General features: G+C 46.4%; 2 protein-coding genes across 2 annotated transcripts in view; one reads left to right on the top strand and one right to left on the bottom strand.

The window, feature by feature from the left end:
- GFAP (glial fibrillary acidic protein) overlaps positions 1 to 6,630 on the top strand; it is a 9,864-nt gene extending 3,234 nt beyond the window's left edge. The window contains exons 4-9 of the mRNA XM_027873211.1: positions 390 to 551; positions 1,016 to 1,141; positions 1,343 to 1,563; positions 2,271 to 2,314; positions 5,962 to 6,047; positions 6,592 to 6,630. Coding sequence (XP_027729012.1) covers positions 390 to 551; positions 1,016 to 1,141; positions 1,343 to 1,563; positions 2,271 to 2,314; positions 5,962 to 6,047; positions 6,592 to 6,630 — 678 coding nt within the window. The remainder of the gene's footprint in view (positions 1 to 389; positions 552 to 1,015; positions 1,142 to 1,342; positions 1,564 to 2,270; positions 2,315 to 5,961; positions 6,048 to 6,591) is intronic.
- Positions 6,631 to 10,348: 3,718 nt separating this feature from the next.
- On the bottom strand, positions 10,349 to 11,587 carry FAM187A (family with sequence similarity 187 member A). The gene has a single exon (XM_027872723.1). It carries the CDS (start codon positions 11,585 to 11,587, stop codon positions 10,349 to 10,351), a length of 1,239 nt encoding a protein of 412 aa, XP_027728524.1.
- Positions 11,588 to 12,301: the final 714 nt, after the last annotated feature.

The following is a 12,301-nucleotide window of genomic DNA, read 5'->3' as shown; positions in this document are numbered from 1 at the left end:
CACACAGAATTTCCTCCATGCACACAATCACCCTCTGAACCCTCACCCCTCACCTCCCGTAGCAGCTAGCTTTCCATGTTGGTGCCAGCGTTGCTCTATGCCCCAGAGTCCCTACCCCCAGGCAAGAGAGAGAAGGACAAGACAGTAGGCATTTCATGGATCTATATACTCAGGACACTTAGATTCCTTCCTGCTCTGGCTAGGGCCCTGATTAGCTCTTGTTCCTATTTCCCTAACTTGTACCCGGGCTCCTTTGCTTATCATCTCCAGCCCCTCAGTCTCTGGGAAGGGAAGAGGAGGGATTGGTGATATGGAGGGCAAAGGAAGGTTGGTCAGATACAGTACCTGGGAGATACCCAGTCCTCCAACCTCTCTACTTCCATACCCAGGAGCTTCGAGAGCTACAGGAGCAACTGTCCCAGCATCAGGTCCATGTGGAACTTGACGTGGCCAAACCAGACCTCACTGCTGCCCTGCGTGAGATCCGAACCCAATACGAGGCTATGGCCTCCAGTAACATGCAGGAGACTGAGGAGTGGTACCGGTCCAAGGTAGGCCTGCCCTCTCAAACCCTTCCTTCTGAGTCCTAGGTGCCCTAGCCCTGCCCTGTGGGTACATTTCCCTCTATCTCCTCCCTAACAAAAATAGCAGTTTGCCCTAGTTCTATGTTTGTAAGATACATTGTTTTTTTCATACTTAATATCTATTACTTCCCTTCACAGCATCTGTTTGCTCTTCTGAGAAAGGAAGGGCGTGGCGGGAGATGGAGGAAAGCGAATCAATGAGCTTGGGTGGAAATGGGAGGGTAGCTACACTCTAGGGTGTTTTAGGGTTAATGGAATTTTGGGAGGGCACTGAGGAAGGAATTCCCCACTAGACCCATACCTCTCTTGTCCATACTCTTCCCTGGGCCTGCATCTTTTCCCTCCCCCACTCCCCCCAATGCCAGCTCCAGAATTTATCTACCCCACCACCGCCACCCGAGCCCACTGATTCTTTCCTCCATCCCCTCCAGTTTGCAGACTTGACAGATGCTGCCGCGCGGAATGTGGAGTTGCTGCGCCAGGCCAAGCACGAGGCCAATGAATACCGTCGGCAGCTGCAGTCACTGACCTGTGACCTGGAGTCCCTTCGTGGCACTGTGAGCAAGAGAGGGGGGAAGGATCCCACAATTGGGCAAATGAGAGCACACAGGCATGGACCAAGACAATGTATCCCTGTGCTTACCCCCAAAGGGCCGGGCTGAGGGTGCTTAGGGTATGGTGCCATGGGGTGGTACCCAAGGGTGTTATCCCAGGCTGGATCCCATAAAGACATGAGACATGGGGGTTTGTTTGGGAAGAACGAGTCCCTGGAGAGGCAGATGCGGGAGCTGGAGGAGCGGCATGCCAGGGAGGCAGCTGGCTACCAGGAAGCACTGGTGAGGCTGGAGGAGGATGGGCAGAGCCTCAAGGATGAGATGGCCCGGCACCTTCAGGAGTACCAGGAGCTGCTCAATGTCAAGTTGGCCCTAGACATTGAAATTGCCACCTACAGGAAACTGCTGGAAGGGGAAGAAAGTCGGTAAGTTTTAGTTGTCAATGCTAATTGGAACTTCCACACTCTGGACCCTGATTAGGAGGTCCCATCCTCAGAACTCTAAATAGCCATTTTGGCACCCAGGGCAAGCAGCACAAAATTTTCCATGGCAAGTGATACTAAATATACCCTCAAAGATAGCTAGGGAGGCTATCATGGGAATGGGTCAGGGAAGAGTTCGTCTGTCATATGACACAAGTATACTCTCTCATAGCTTTCTACTTTAACCTAATATTTCTTGTTAAGCTCAGTTTCTTCTATCCTGTAAAGGTATGCAAATACTGTCATCATCATCTAAATTTTGGCACCCTAGGGCAAAGCCCCAGTCACCCTGCCCTAGTTATGGCTCTGCCCAGTTCTGACCTTCTCGTTGTATTCTCATCCCAGCTTATGGACTGCTTGACTTTATTCCCATGACTCTTTGGCCCATTTGGCTCCCAATGCCTCTCTCCTTGCCCATCAATGCCAGAACCCACTTTTTAGTATAAACAATACCCACCCTCTTTCCATGGCCTTTGGTATTCTATTCAAAGTCCTCCCTATCCTTACCTTCCCCAGTCTTTCAAGGTCTACCTCCATTCCTATTATCCCTCTTCTTCTCTGTCTTCACTCCCATCACCCTTCCCATCATTCCCTACCTTCTCTCCCATTACTACCCTTGCTCACCTTGCTCATTCTCTGCTCCCTTTTAGCATCACCATTCCAGTCCAGACATTCTCCAATCTGCAGATCAGAGGTAAGTGGGGACGGCTAGAGTGAGGGAGTGGGGTAGAGTGTGAAGGCTTGGGGAGGGAAGAGACCCATTGAGGACCCTGATGGGAAAGTTCCCATTGTTTTGTGCCATGCACCTGTTGGAGCAGCAGAGCACCAGAGAACCAATCTGTTCTAGTGTCTATGAGACAAAGAGGGTCTCCACCTGAAGGGCCATTGGGAACACCAGGGTTTCCTGCTAATATACACACCTTAGGGATCCCCTGGGTGTCCCAAGGCAGTTCCCAGCTAATCTTCTAATCCTTTCTTCAATAGACCTTATGCAATGAACTTCTAGTCCCCCTCTTGGCTCTTACCACCTGTTCTCCCACCTGAGGCTCATTCTTTAGGGCTACAAGGCGGGAACAGAAAGCAGTCTCTCAGCTTCCTTCACCACCCCCCTCACATCTCACATAATCCTCTGAAAATTTTCTAGGGACGGGGTTCCTCCAATAACTTCAGGCAAGAAGAGGCAATGTGTCATAGTGGATAAAGTTTTGGGCTTGGAATCTTGGAACAATTAACAAATATTTTTTAATCACCTACTATGTGCCAGGCACTGTGCTAGGTGTTTGGGATACAAATAAAAGGGCAAAACAGGCCTTACCTTCAAGGAGTTTACATTCTACAAGGAGTATACATGTTCACAGATAAGAAATATTATATATATACATATACATATACATATACATATACATATACATATACATATACATAATAATTTCAACATGGGGGCTGTAAGGGGGCACAGTACCAACCACTGAGGGAATCAGGAAAAGCACTGGAATTAGAACTGGGACTTCAAGGGAGGTAGAGATTCCCAGAGGCAGAGACAAAGAGGGAGACTTGGGTTAAAATCTCACCTCCATCACTTACTGTGTAACCCATGGACTAGTCACCCAATCACTACCTACCTCCAGCAACTTTCCTGGGATTTATCTATTAAATCAAAGACAAGTTGGGATTTGCCTTAGTGGAGAGAGCTCTCCATTCAAACAGCAGGGATTTCTTCACTCTAAGGAAATCTCATTAATTACAAGGAAAAAGGCAAAGGATAAAAATAACAAAAGAGGTGGTGGTAGTGGGGGAAGATACTAATTTCCATGAAGTCTCAAAATAATAGTTATCTTTGATATTCAATATAATGTAAGTACAGATCAGGCCTAATTTCTTTTGGCTCCCTGACTCTACTTGTAAAAATGAAAGGGTTGAATTCCATTACTTGATCAATTAATCAGTCAATCAACTAGCACTTATAAAGCACCTATTGTGTGTCAGGTGTTGGGGACACAAAATCAAAGAATGAAACAATCTCTACTCTACCTTTGAGTTAACAAGTTCATATTTAAGTAATAACAAGTTTATATTTAATACATATATACAAATGCAAATACATATATTCTGAATATACCAAATAAATATAAAGGAAACAAATACAAATAATATAAGGTAGTTGGGGGGTACTAGCAATTGGGAGGTCAGGAAAGGTTTCATGTGGCAGGTAGTGCTTGAAGTAAGAGAGGGATTCTATGAGGCAGAGGTGAGGAGGGAGTGCATTCCAGATGGCCAATACAAAGTCATGGAGATGGTGAATGGAGTGAAGAACAGAAAAAAAAGTCAGTTTGACTATGTTATATGTACAAGAAGAGAAATAATGTATAATGGAATCGAAAAGACAGGTTAGAGCAAGGCCAGGTTTTGAAAGACTGCAAAAGCTCAACATATGAGTGTAAATTTTATGCTAGAGGCAATAGTGAGCCACAGAAGTTTATTAAGTAAGAGAGTGACTTGGTCAGATCTGTGCTTAAGGAAAATCACTTTGGTGATTATATAGAACAGAGGTGTAGCCTATACTCCCATGTGCACCAGAACCAGATTAAAATGTAATTGGGAAGCATTTAACAAAATAAATAAAAATACAATAAAACATAGATAACATTACCTTTTAAAGCTGGATCAATATGTGGTCATCTGGGATCCTTATGTATGGATGACTGTCCCCCCTTTCTCTTTGAGTTTGATGCTACTGGTATATAAGATGGACTGGGACGAAAAGAGATTTAAAGCCTGGAGACCAATTAGAAGGTTATTGCAATAATCTAGTGTTAAGGATTTGAACTAAGATAGTAGCTGTCTGAGTAAGAAGCCAGGGTGGATATGTGTATGAGGGAAGGTACAGCCAGTGTTGGAGAGGATGACTAGAGTTTTCTGGAAGGAAGCCAGGTCTTAATGAGGACAAGTAGATGGAAGTAGTATGAGAAAAAGAGATCCATGTTGGATGGATAATTATTCACCATGGAATGGGAATTCCAGAGGGCACACTGAAAGGGGTAGGAATATTTGGAATGGAACATGGGTATGGAAGAGTAAGTTGAAGATAGTTTGCTTCTTGGTGACCAATGACTGAGTGATACAGGAATAAGGGAAGAAACAGATAATGGGAATTGTTAGCCGCAGGAATAATGATGAGTGGCCAGCCCATAATTTCCAAGGAGTGTTTCATGACCCCTAAGGTCCCTTCCAGCTCCAGAATCTCTGAGCTGGAAAGGACCTTAAAAGTAAATTTAATCTAGTTCTCTCATTTTACAGATGAGGAAACTGAGGCCCAGGGATGTAAATTGAATTGATTTGACCAATACCATGCATCTATTAAGTGATACAGCCAAGCCTTGAACCCAAGTATTGTGATTCCAAGTCCAAGGCTTTCTCCAGTACACTTACAAAGAAAACCTACAGGCTAGTGCTTGAATGTTCAAGGACTCAACCAAGATTCATTTCCATAGTCATAGAATGTCAAAGCTGGAAAGGACCTTAAGAATCATCAAGAACAAATCCCTCAGTTTATAATTAGGATGTAATTGAGGTCAACAGGGTCAGCTGTGTCCAAGATCACTGAGAGAGGTAGCAGTAGGTTCAGGACTTAGTCAAACCAAGCTCTTTTCTTGCCCAGTTCAGGTTTGGCTTTTTTCCCCCACTACATACACAGTTTTTCTCCATTTTTTTTCTCTTGACCCCTGTTGGATTTGTTTTGAGAATCTCCCCCTCAATTCAGCCCTTGGTTTGGTTTTCTTCTTCCTCTGGTAATATTGCACTGTGGCCAGCACAGAGAATTATGTCCCCAAGACCTTCTCTTGTTTTGAGTAAAGTTTTATATTCCCTGTTCTTAATTTTAAAAATAGGCAAGTGGAGTATTTAATCTCTCTTTCTCCCAAGAAGGGGAGAAACAACTAATGAAGTTGCTTTTAACTTCTTTAATGTAATCCCTGATTCATTCTTTTTTTTCTTTTTTTGGGGGGGGGTGAGGCAATTGGGGTTAAGTGACTTGCCCAGGGTCACACAGCTAGTGAGTATCATGTGTCTGAGCCCGGATTTGAACTCAGGTCCTCCTGGGCTGGTGCTCTATCCACTATGCCATCTAGCTGCCCCTCTGATTCATTCTTTCTGTGAGTCGGTGACCTTTGTCCTCCACTTCTGTGCTAGGAGTTATTTTTTTTCTTGGGGGCGGCAGAAGAATGGAATATTGCCTTGGGGCTCAGCTTGTATGACTGGGGGTAGGTGGTGGAGTAACGTAGATAGGGGCCCTGATGCCTAGAGTGCCTGCCCATAAGAATGTAGCCCTTTTCTTGCCTGTAGAGACCAGCCTGGACACCAAGTCTGTGTCAGAGGGGCATCTCAAGAGGAGCATTGTCGTAAAGACTGTCGAGATGCGTGACGGAGAGGTAACTGACTGGAAGTCCGGAAGGAACCCTTCCCACCAGCCAAGTACCATGAGAATTCAGTATCGAGGGGTTTCCCAAGGGCCCAAGATGGAGGGGGGACCAGTAGTCTGTGTCTTATGGGGACGGACAATGTGGAAGGGAAAGCAATCAGAAGACAGAAACCCAGGCTGTTGTCCTCTCTTCCTCTTCTTTCGAATTTGGCTCTAAGACTATATTCGTAATCTGTAGGCAGAAATATTATCCCTATTTTAAAGAAGAGTAGGCTGAGGCTCAGAGTGCCTAGATAATTTGCCCAAGATCACACAGCTAGTGTTAGAACCAGAATCTGAATGAACCCGGGGAATACAGGCCATTAGATGGATGATCCCAGTTAAGAGTAAAGGAATTATGTGCATGTCTCCTTCCCATATTTGGCTCAGATGCAAGTAGGAAGGGGAAGTCTGGAGAGATGGGCTGCAGTTTCCTAAATCAGGGAAAAGGTCCTTGAGCTAACTGTGCCTCATCTTTCCTTTCCACCAAACGTGTCCTTTCTCTCTTCATCTAGGTCATTAAGGAGTCTACGCAGGAGCACAAAGATGTGTGAAGAGGGCCACACCCAGAAGCCCCTACAACAGGAGGCAGAGTAGCTGCCTTGGTCCCTAAGTGAGAAGTTGTAGGATAGGCGATTTATCCAGATACAAGTCTCATAGCACTCGGCCTCCTCCCCTCCCCCAGCCCCAGCCCCAGCCCCTCGGCCAGCTTTGTTTGTCTTGGGCCCCATCAGCATTAGGGCTGATGCTACACTTGTCACAGTTTCTCCGCTTCTCCAGTGTCCTTTCCTACTAACTGGACAGGATGAGCCTCTAGTGTCTGTATTTCTGGCGCTAATCATAAGGGGATGACGTTAGAGATGCTTAGAAATAAGTTCAGTTTAGGTTAGCAGGGAGGAGATTGAAGCAGAGAGGAGAACATTGCTGGAGGTTGCTCCCCCTTGACCCTCCCCACATCCTTGTTTCTATGGTAACTAGTGCCAGGGCACCAGGAAGCCCAGAGCTGTCATTCCTAGACTAGGGGAAGGGAAGGGTGGTGTTGGAGCTTGTGGGGATGGGAGCGGGAGTTGTCTGGGCCCCTTATTATCAGGCTTCAGGAGAAAAAATAAGACTTAGTGAGGGGAAAGCAGGGGTCCTCAGGTCAAGGCAAGAGGTTGATCTCCTGTTCTCTGGCCCTGACCTGGGAGAGGCTGGGGATATTCATGGAGGTAGTTATTAATCATTATAACTCACCCTTATATAATTCACATATATATTTATATTTAAGGTTTATTATTCACTCTTGCTTGCACGAAGTCTGTGAGGGAGACAGAACCATTATCCCAATTTTAAAGAAGAGTAAACTGAGGCTCAGAGAGCCTAAGTTCACACAGCTAGTTTTAGAATCAGGATCTGAACCCAGCTCTCTTGACTCCAAATCCAATACTCTCTTCCTTTGTCTTCTAAGTTCCAGGAGAATAAAATACCCCAGTTGACTTCTAGTTGACTTCATTGTTAACACAGTATGCTGCACTTGTTACTCATAGGTCTTAGGATCATAGATGTCCAGAGAATCAGCATTGCAGTACCCCCCACACACACACACACTCTACCTCCACCCCCACCACCCAGGTGTGGTTGCAGTCGAACCATTTATGAAGATTAAGGTCTGGAAAGTGCTCCACTTGGAGAAAGCCATTTGGAGTTCCATTCTTAGAGCTTCAAATTGGGAGGGAGGGAGAGGAGGCAGAGTATTTTTTGGTGTAGGAAAGTCTCTGGTGGATGTGGAGGGAGAAAGGGGATCAGAGATACGGAGGGAAGAGAGAGAGTTGTACAAATAATTCCCAGTTTGGGTCAGGAGGGGCCTGAAGAAGTTCGAATGGAGACAAGATTCTGATCTGCAAGAAGCCTGGGGGTGGAAAACTAGTTCAATCAAACCTTCACTCCCTCTCCCCCTTTCCTCAGTTGGAGCTAAGTGAACAAAGCACAGATCAGAATTCCTCTCATGCTTCACTAGTTGCTTCATCTGGCCTCTGGAACACGGCAATTAAGAAGTTAACATCCTCTTCCCCATGCCAGATTCTGTTGGGGAAAGTACAGCTAGAGAGACCACCAAGCTTAGGGGAGCTTGTAGTGTATTTCCAAGGCCCCTTTCTTGCCCAGTCAAGGTCTCACAGTTCTTTTTATACCACCCCACCTCCACAGCCCTTCATCTTCCTCCATCTTTTTACATTTTTTTCTATATAAATTGGATTTTGATCCTGACTTCCCCTGCCTTCTCTCCCTCTCATAAATTCAAATAGGAGGGTATATAATTTCTAATTTCCTGGTATAAGTTTAAACTTTAGGCTCTCAAGCCAAACTTAGTAGAATGTTCCTTTTCCCCAATAATTCCCCCGGCCCACAAACACATGCTCGGTACTGTGGGGGGCTCCCTACACACTGCAGAGGCTGCTTGAATGATAGCAATACCTATCCTCCGTCCTTCTCTCACACGTTGCTGACTAGCTGTATTTCTAACGTGTTAATGATCTTCTGCAGCACCTCCCTCCCTCCCTTGCTCCCACCAATCACATCAGCCTGGGCCCCATTTTTAAAAATGAGAAAAACTAAGGAGTAGAATCAGGGGAACAGATTAGGCTGAAGAGGCTTAGATTTAAAAGCAGCTCTTGGCCCGGTGTGTCTCCTTGGCATTCTTAGAAGGCTTTGCTGGGTATAGGGTTGGTAGTGGAATAATATGTGGAGCCTAAAAAGGGATCTGGGGGCATTTGTTTCAAGACCCCCACTTCACACCAACAGGCCAGACCTTGGAAGATAATGGAGAAGCTTCCCTCTTTCTCAAGCTTCCTTCGACCGTGCCTTTTCCTTAGCTCCGTCACTTCACTGCTTCGCCATTGCTGACTTTAATCTAGTCAGTTGCAGAGGATAAATAATAAAGTGTGATCTGCATTCCCTGGAGTGAGCACCTGATTTGTATTTGAGAGGGAGGCACCATGAACTGAGGCAGGAGCAAACTTTGCCGTCTCCCCTAGCCCTGGATTCCATCATAGCCAGGAGCCACCAGCGATTCTTTCCTCCTTTCCTCCGGTTCCTATCCCACACCAATTTCCCCAATTCCATCCCCAATTAGGGTGTAACCAGGACTCTCTGTGCTAGTTCTCAGATCTGAGTCCCCACATAGGCCCAATAACCAACCTCCTTTTCAACCAATCTCACCTTATGTTCACATGTCAGCCTGTGAATCATGTCTCCCATCACAACCTTGCCTAGTTCATGGCCCAGAAAAGGCCTAAACAACTTTGTCTCATTATCACTCACTTAGGACCCCTACCTTGTTTTCTAATCTCTTCTCATTGTCCCAGTCCTCCATTTCCCCCTGCCCGACCGAGCCAACTATGGCCACCTGTGGTAGGGTGGAGGCTGGGTGTAGCTGCATCTCCCTTTGCAGAGATGAGAGACCATGGATGTGTGTACTATCACATATACTGTCAGACACACTTGATGTGTTTAGTTGGCTTTAGTGGGCTGCTTTTTTCCCCTACTTTTTAATGATGTGTTACAAAGGAAGGTCACTGGATAGGAGAAAAGGAAGGGAGCCCATGGCTCTAACACCATACACATCTCCCATAGGGGAGGGGAGAGCAGGTTTAAGTATGGAGTAAGACAGTGCCAGCCTTAACACAATCACCCTGACCCCAGACCTTTATCTCCTCTCCATTTCCCTAGTCTATGCTAATGATACTGTTCATTCAATAGTAGGTTTGGGAGTTACAACAACAGTGTGTGTTCCTGCTTCCTGCTCTCCACTTCCCATCCATGATGCAGTACCATTAGGACTTCTTACATTTAACTAATGAAGGTAGTTTATAAACAAAAGATATTTTTAAACTTTTTTTAAATCAATAGCCATTGAGGTCTTCTCCAAAAGAATCAATCAGCTCCCCAAATTTCCCCCATCAACACAGCCATCTCTATTTTCTTCACCAAACCAATGCCTACTTGACCATCTTTTAAGGAGAGCTCCAAGACCCCATCTCTTGGCTCTGATTCCACACACACCTACTTTAGGGGAAGGGAGAGCAAGTTGGTGCCTGAACCCAGACCCTCATCTCTTCTCCATCCATTTGCCTAGTCCATGCTAATGATACTGTTCATTCAATAGTAGACTGGGGAGTTATAACCAACTGCTTCCCTAGTCTCCACTTCCCACCCATAGTGCAATATCATTAGAACTCTAACCATTTAACTAATATATTTAATAAATAATTGGTCTTTAAGGTCTAAGGGAAAAGCCTATATATCAGGGCAGCAAGTAAAGAAGTAACAGCAGCAGCGGCATAAGTGGATAAGGATGAAGACAAGTGTAAGGAACACATAGCCCACCAGGGCAGCCTGTAGGGCATATCGGGTCTCAGGGTCAGAGAGAGAAGCATGGTAGCGACCCCGAGATGTCACAGCCACCCGGAAGCCAGCTATCATCTCCCCCTCTCGCCAACAGTAATAGGTTCCCCTGTCATTCAACTGGGTGAATCGGATATGGAATTGATTGCCATGGTCAATGAATATCCTCATGGATCGGTTGACCCCCTTCAGGAAGCTGGTGCGGTATAGACGGAGGTGGTCCTTGTCCCAGGCTACAGCATGTTCTGGACGAGCCCCAGGGCAGGAGATGATAAGCCCATGGCCAAGCTTCTGTTGGTGGAGCTGAATGGGCACTTTGGGAATCCAGGGTTTGCTGCCTAGCTTGGAGACAAAAGTGTAGATGGCCATCAGTCCCACCTGTGACTTCTTCTTGCAGGGGACCATGCAGCTCCGGATCATCAGCTCAGGGGGACGGTGGTTTCCTGCCATATTTCGCAGTTTTCTTGGCACTGCCTGGGAGCCACAAGATATCACATCGGGCACACTCTTTCGGAACCGGGGGGGAAGGCCTGGTTTATTCAGGTAGCAGAGCCCGATCCGCCATTGTTCCCCCCGAACACCACAGCGATCACAGTGGGTCCACTCCCAGAAGGTAGTGAAGATGTGGAGGTCCCCGTGCTCCTCATCCACAGGAGGCTTCTGGCCTTGGTCAACGAACACTGCTACCATCTTTCGACTGCTTTGTATGTCCACGTCGTAGCCGTAGAAATAGTCACCGTGGCGTGTCCCACAGAGGTAGAGCCCTGAGTCTTCAGGCTGTGCCCGGAACACCAGTAAGCTGAACATTCGGATGCTGAAGCGGGCCAGCATGCTGCTGCCCACTCGCACTTGTCCCGAATCAACCACCACCCGCCCATCAAAATCTGTCAGGACTCTGGTGTGGTGGCTCCCTAGTTGCTCCTGGTAGTACCAGACTACGGCGGCCACCTCCTCAGGCTTGCAGTGACAGGGGAGCTCAAAGCTCATGTCGGTCAGGTAAGCTGCATTATCAAACATCAAGAAGGCAGGACAAGGGGTCTTCTGAAAAACATTCTCCTTTTCTACCAATTCAAAAGCCTGGAGACTTCCCCAACTCCAAAGCAGTAGCAGAGGGGTGTGGACCAGGCCCATATTGGTAAAGCCAAAGAGCTAGATGGGAAGGAGGAGTAAAGGAGTAAAACCAAGAGGCTAAAGAACTTTGGGCTTAGAGGCCTCCCAACAATTGTTTTCATGTATGGGGGGAGGGTTAACAGGGAATCACTCTCCCAGCTCAGCTCTTAAGGAAGGACCTTTCTGTAGAGAAAGCAGATTCCAACTAGAAATGTTTCCCTTTTTCATACCTACTGAAAATTAGAATGTTTCTCTAGACCTGATCCTATCTCATGAAAAAATCATTCTAGAACCAGTTCTTTCTTTATGTTCTAGAATGCCTGTGTGGAGGTGTTGGGATGGTGACCAGATGTGATGGTGTCACTTCAGTGTTCTTCCTTCTTGACCTTTCTGCTGCACTGGACACTGTTGACCACAGAGAGATGCTCTGACCTCTCAAGGATTTCAAGATATTTCTCTCTCCTGGTTCTCATCTCACAGTACCTCTCTGACTGCTCCTCAGTTTCCTTTGCTGGCTCACCACCCGTAATCATACTCCCTAACTCTGGATGTTTCTCCTCTCCTCTTTTCGATGATGTCATCAGCTCTCCTGGGTTCAATGATTACCTCCATGCAGATGGCTCATAGATCCATACATCCAGCCCTGGTGTCTCCCCAGAGCTTCATTCATACATCAACTACTTAGTGGACATTTCAAACAGGATGTCTCACAGGCATTTCTACTCAACAAGTCCA

The sequence above is a fragment of the Vombatus ursinus genome, unplaced genomic scaffold (assembly GCF_900497805.2).
Source record: "Vombatus ursinus unplaced genomic scaffold, bare-nosed wombat genome assembly UNPS02014801.1, whole genome shotgun sequence".
NCBI classification, from domain to species: Eukaryota; Metazoa; Chordata; class Mammalia; order Diprotodontia; family Vombatidae; genus Vombatus; species Vombatus ursinus.
The sequence above is the reverse complement of the archived record's forward strand: the minus strand, read 5'-3'. Positions and strand labels throughout refer to the sequence as shown.

Excerpts from the sequence above, each read along its gene's own strand:
- FAM187A (XM_027872723.1), bottom strand. The coding sequence starts at position 11,587 with ATGGGCCTGGTCCACACCCCTCTGCTACTGCTTTGGAGTTGGGGAAGT.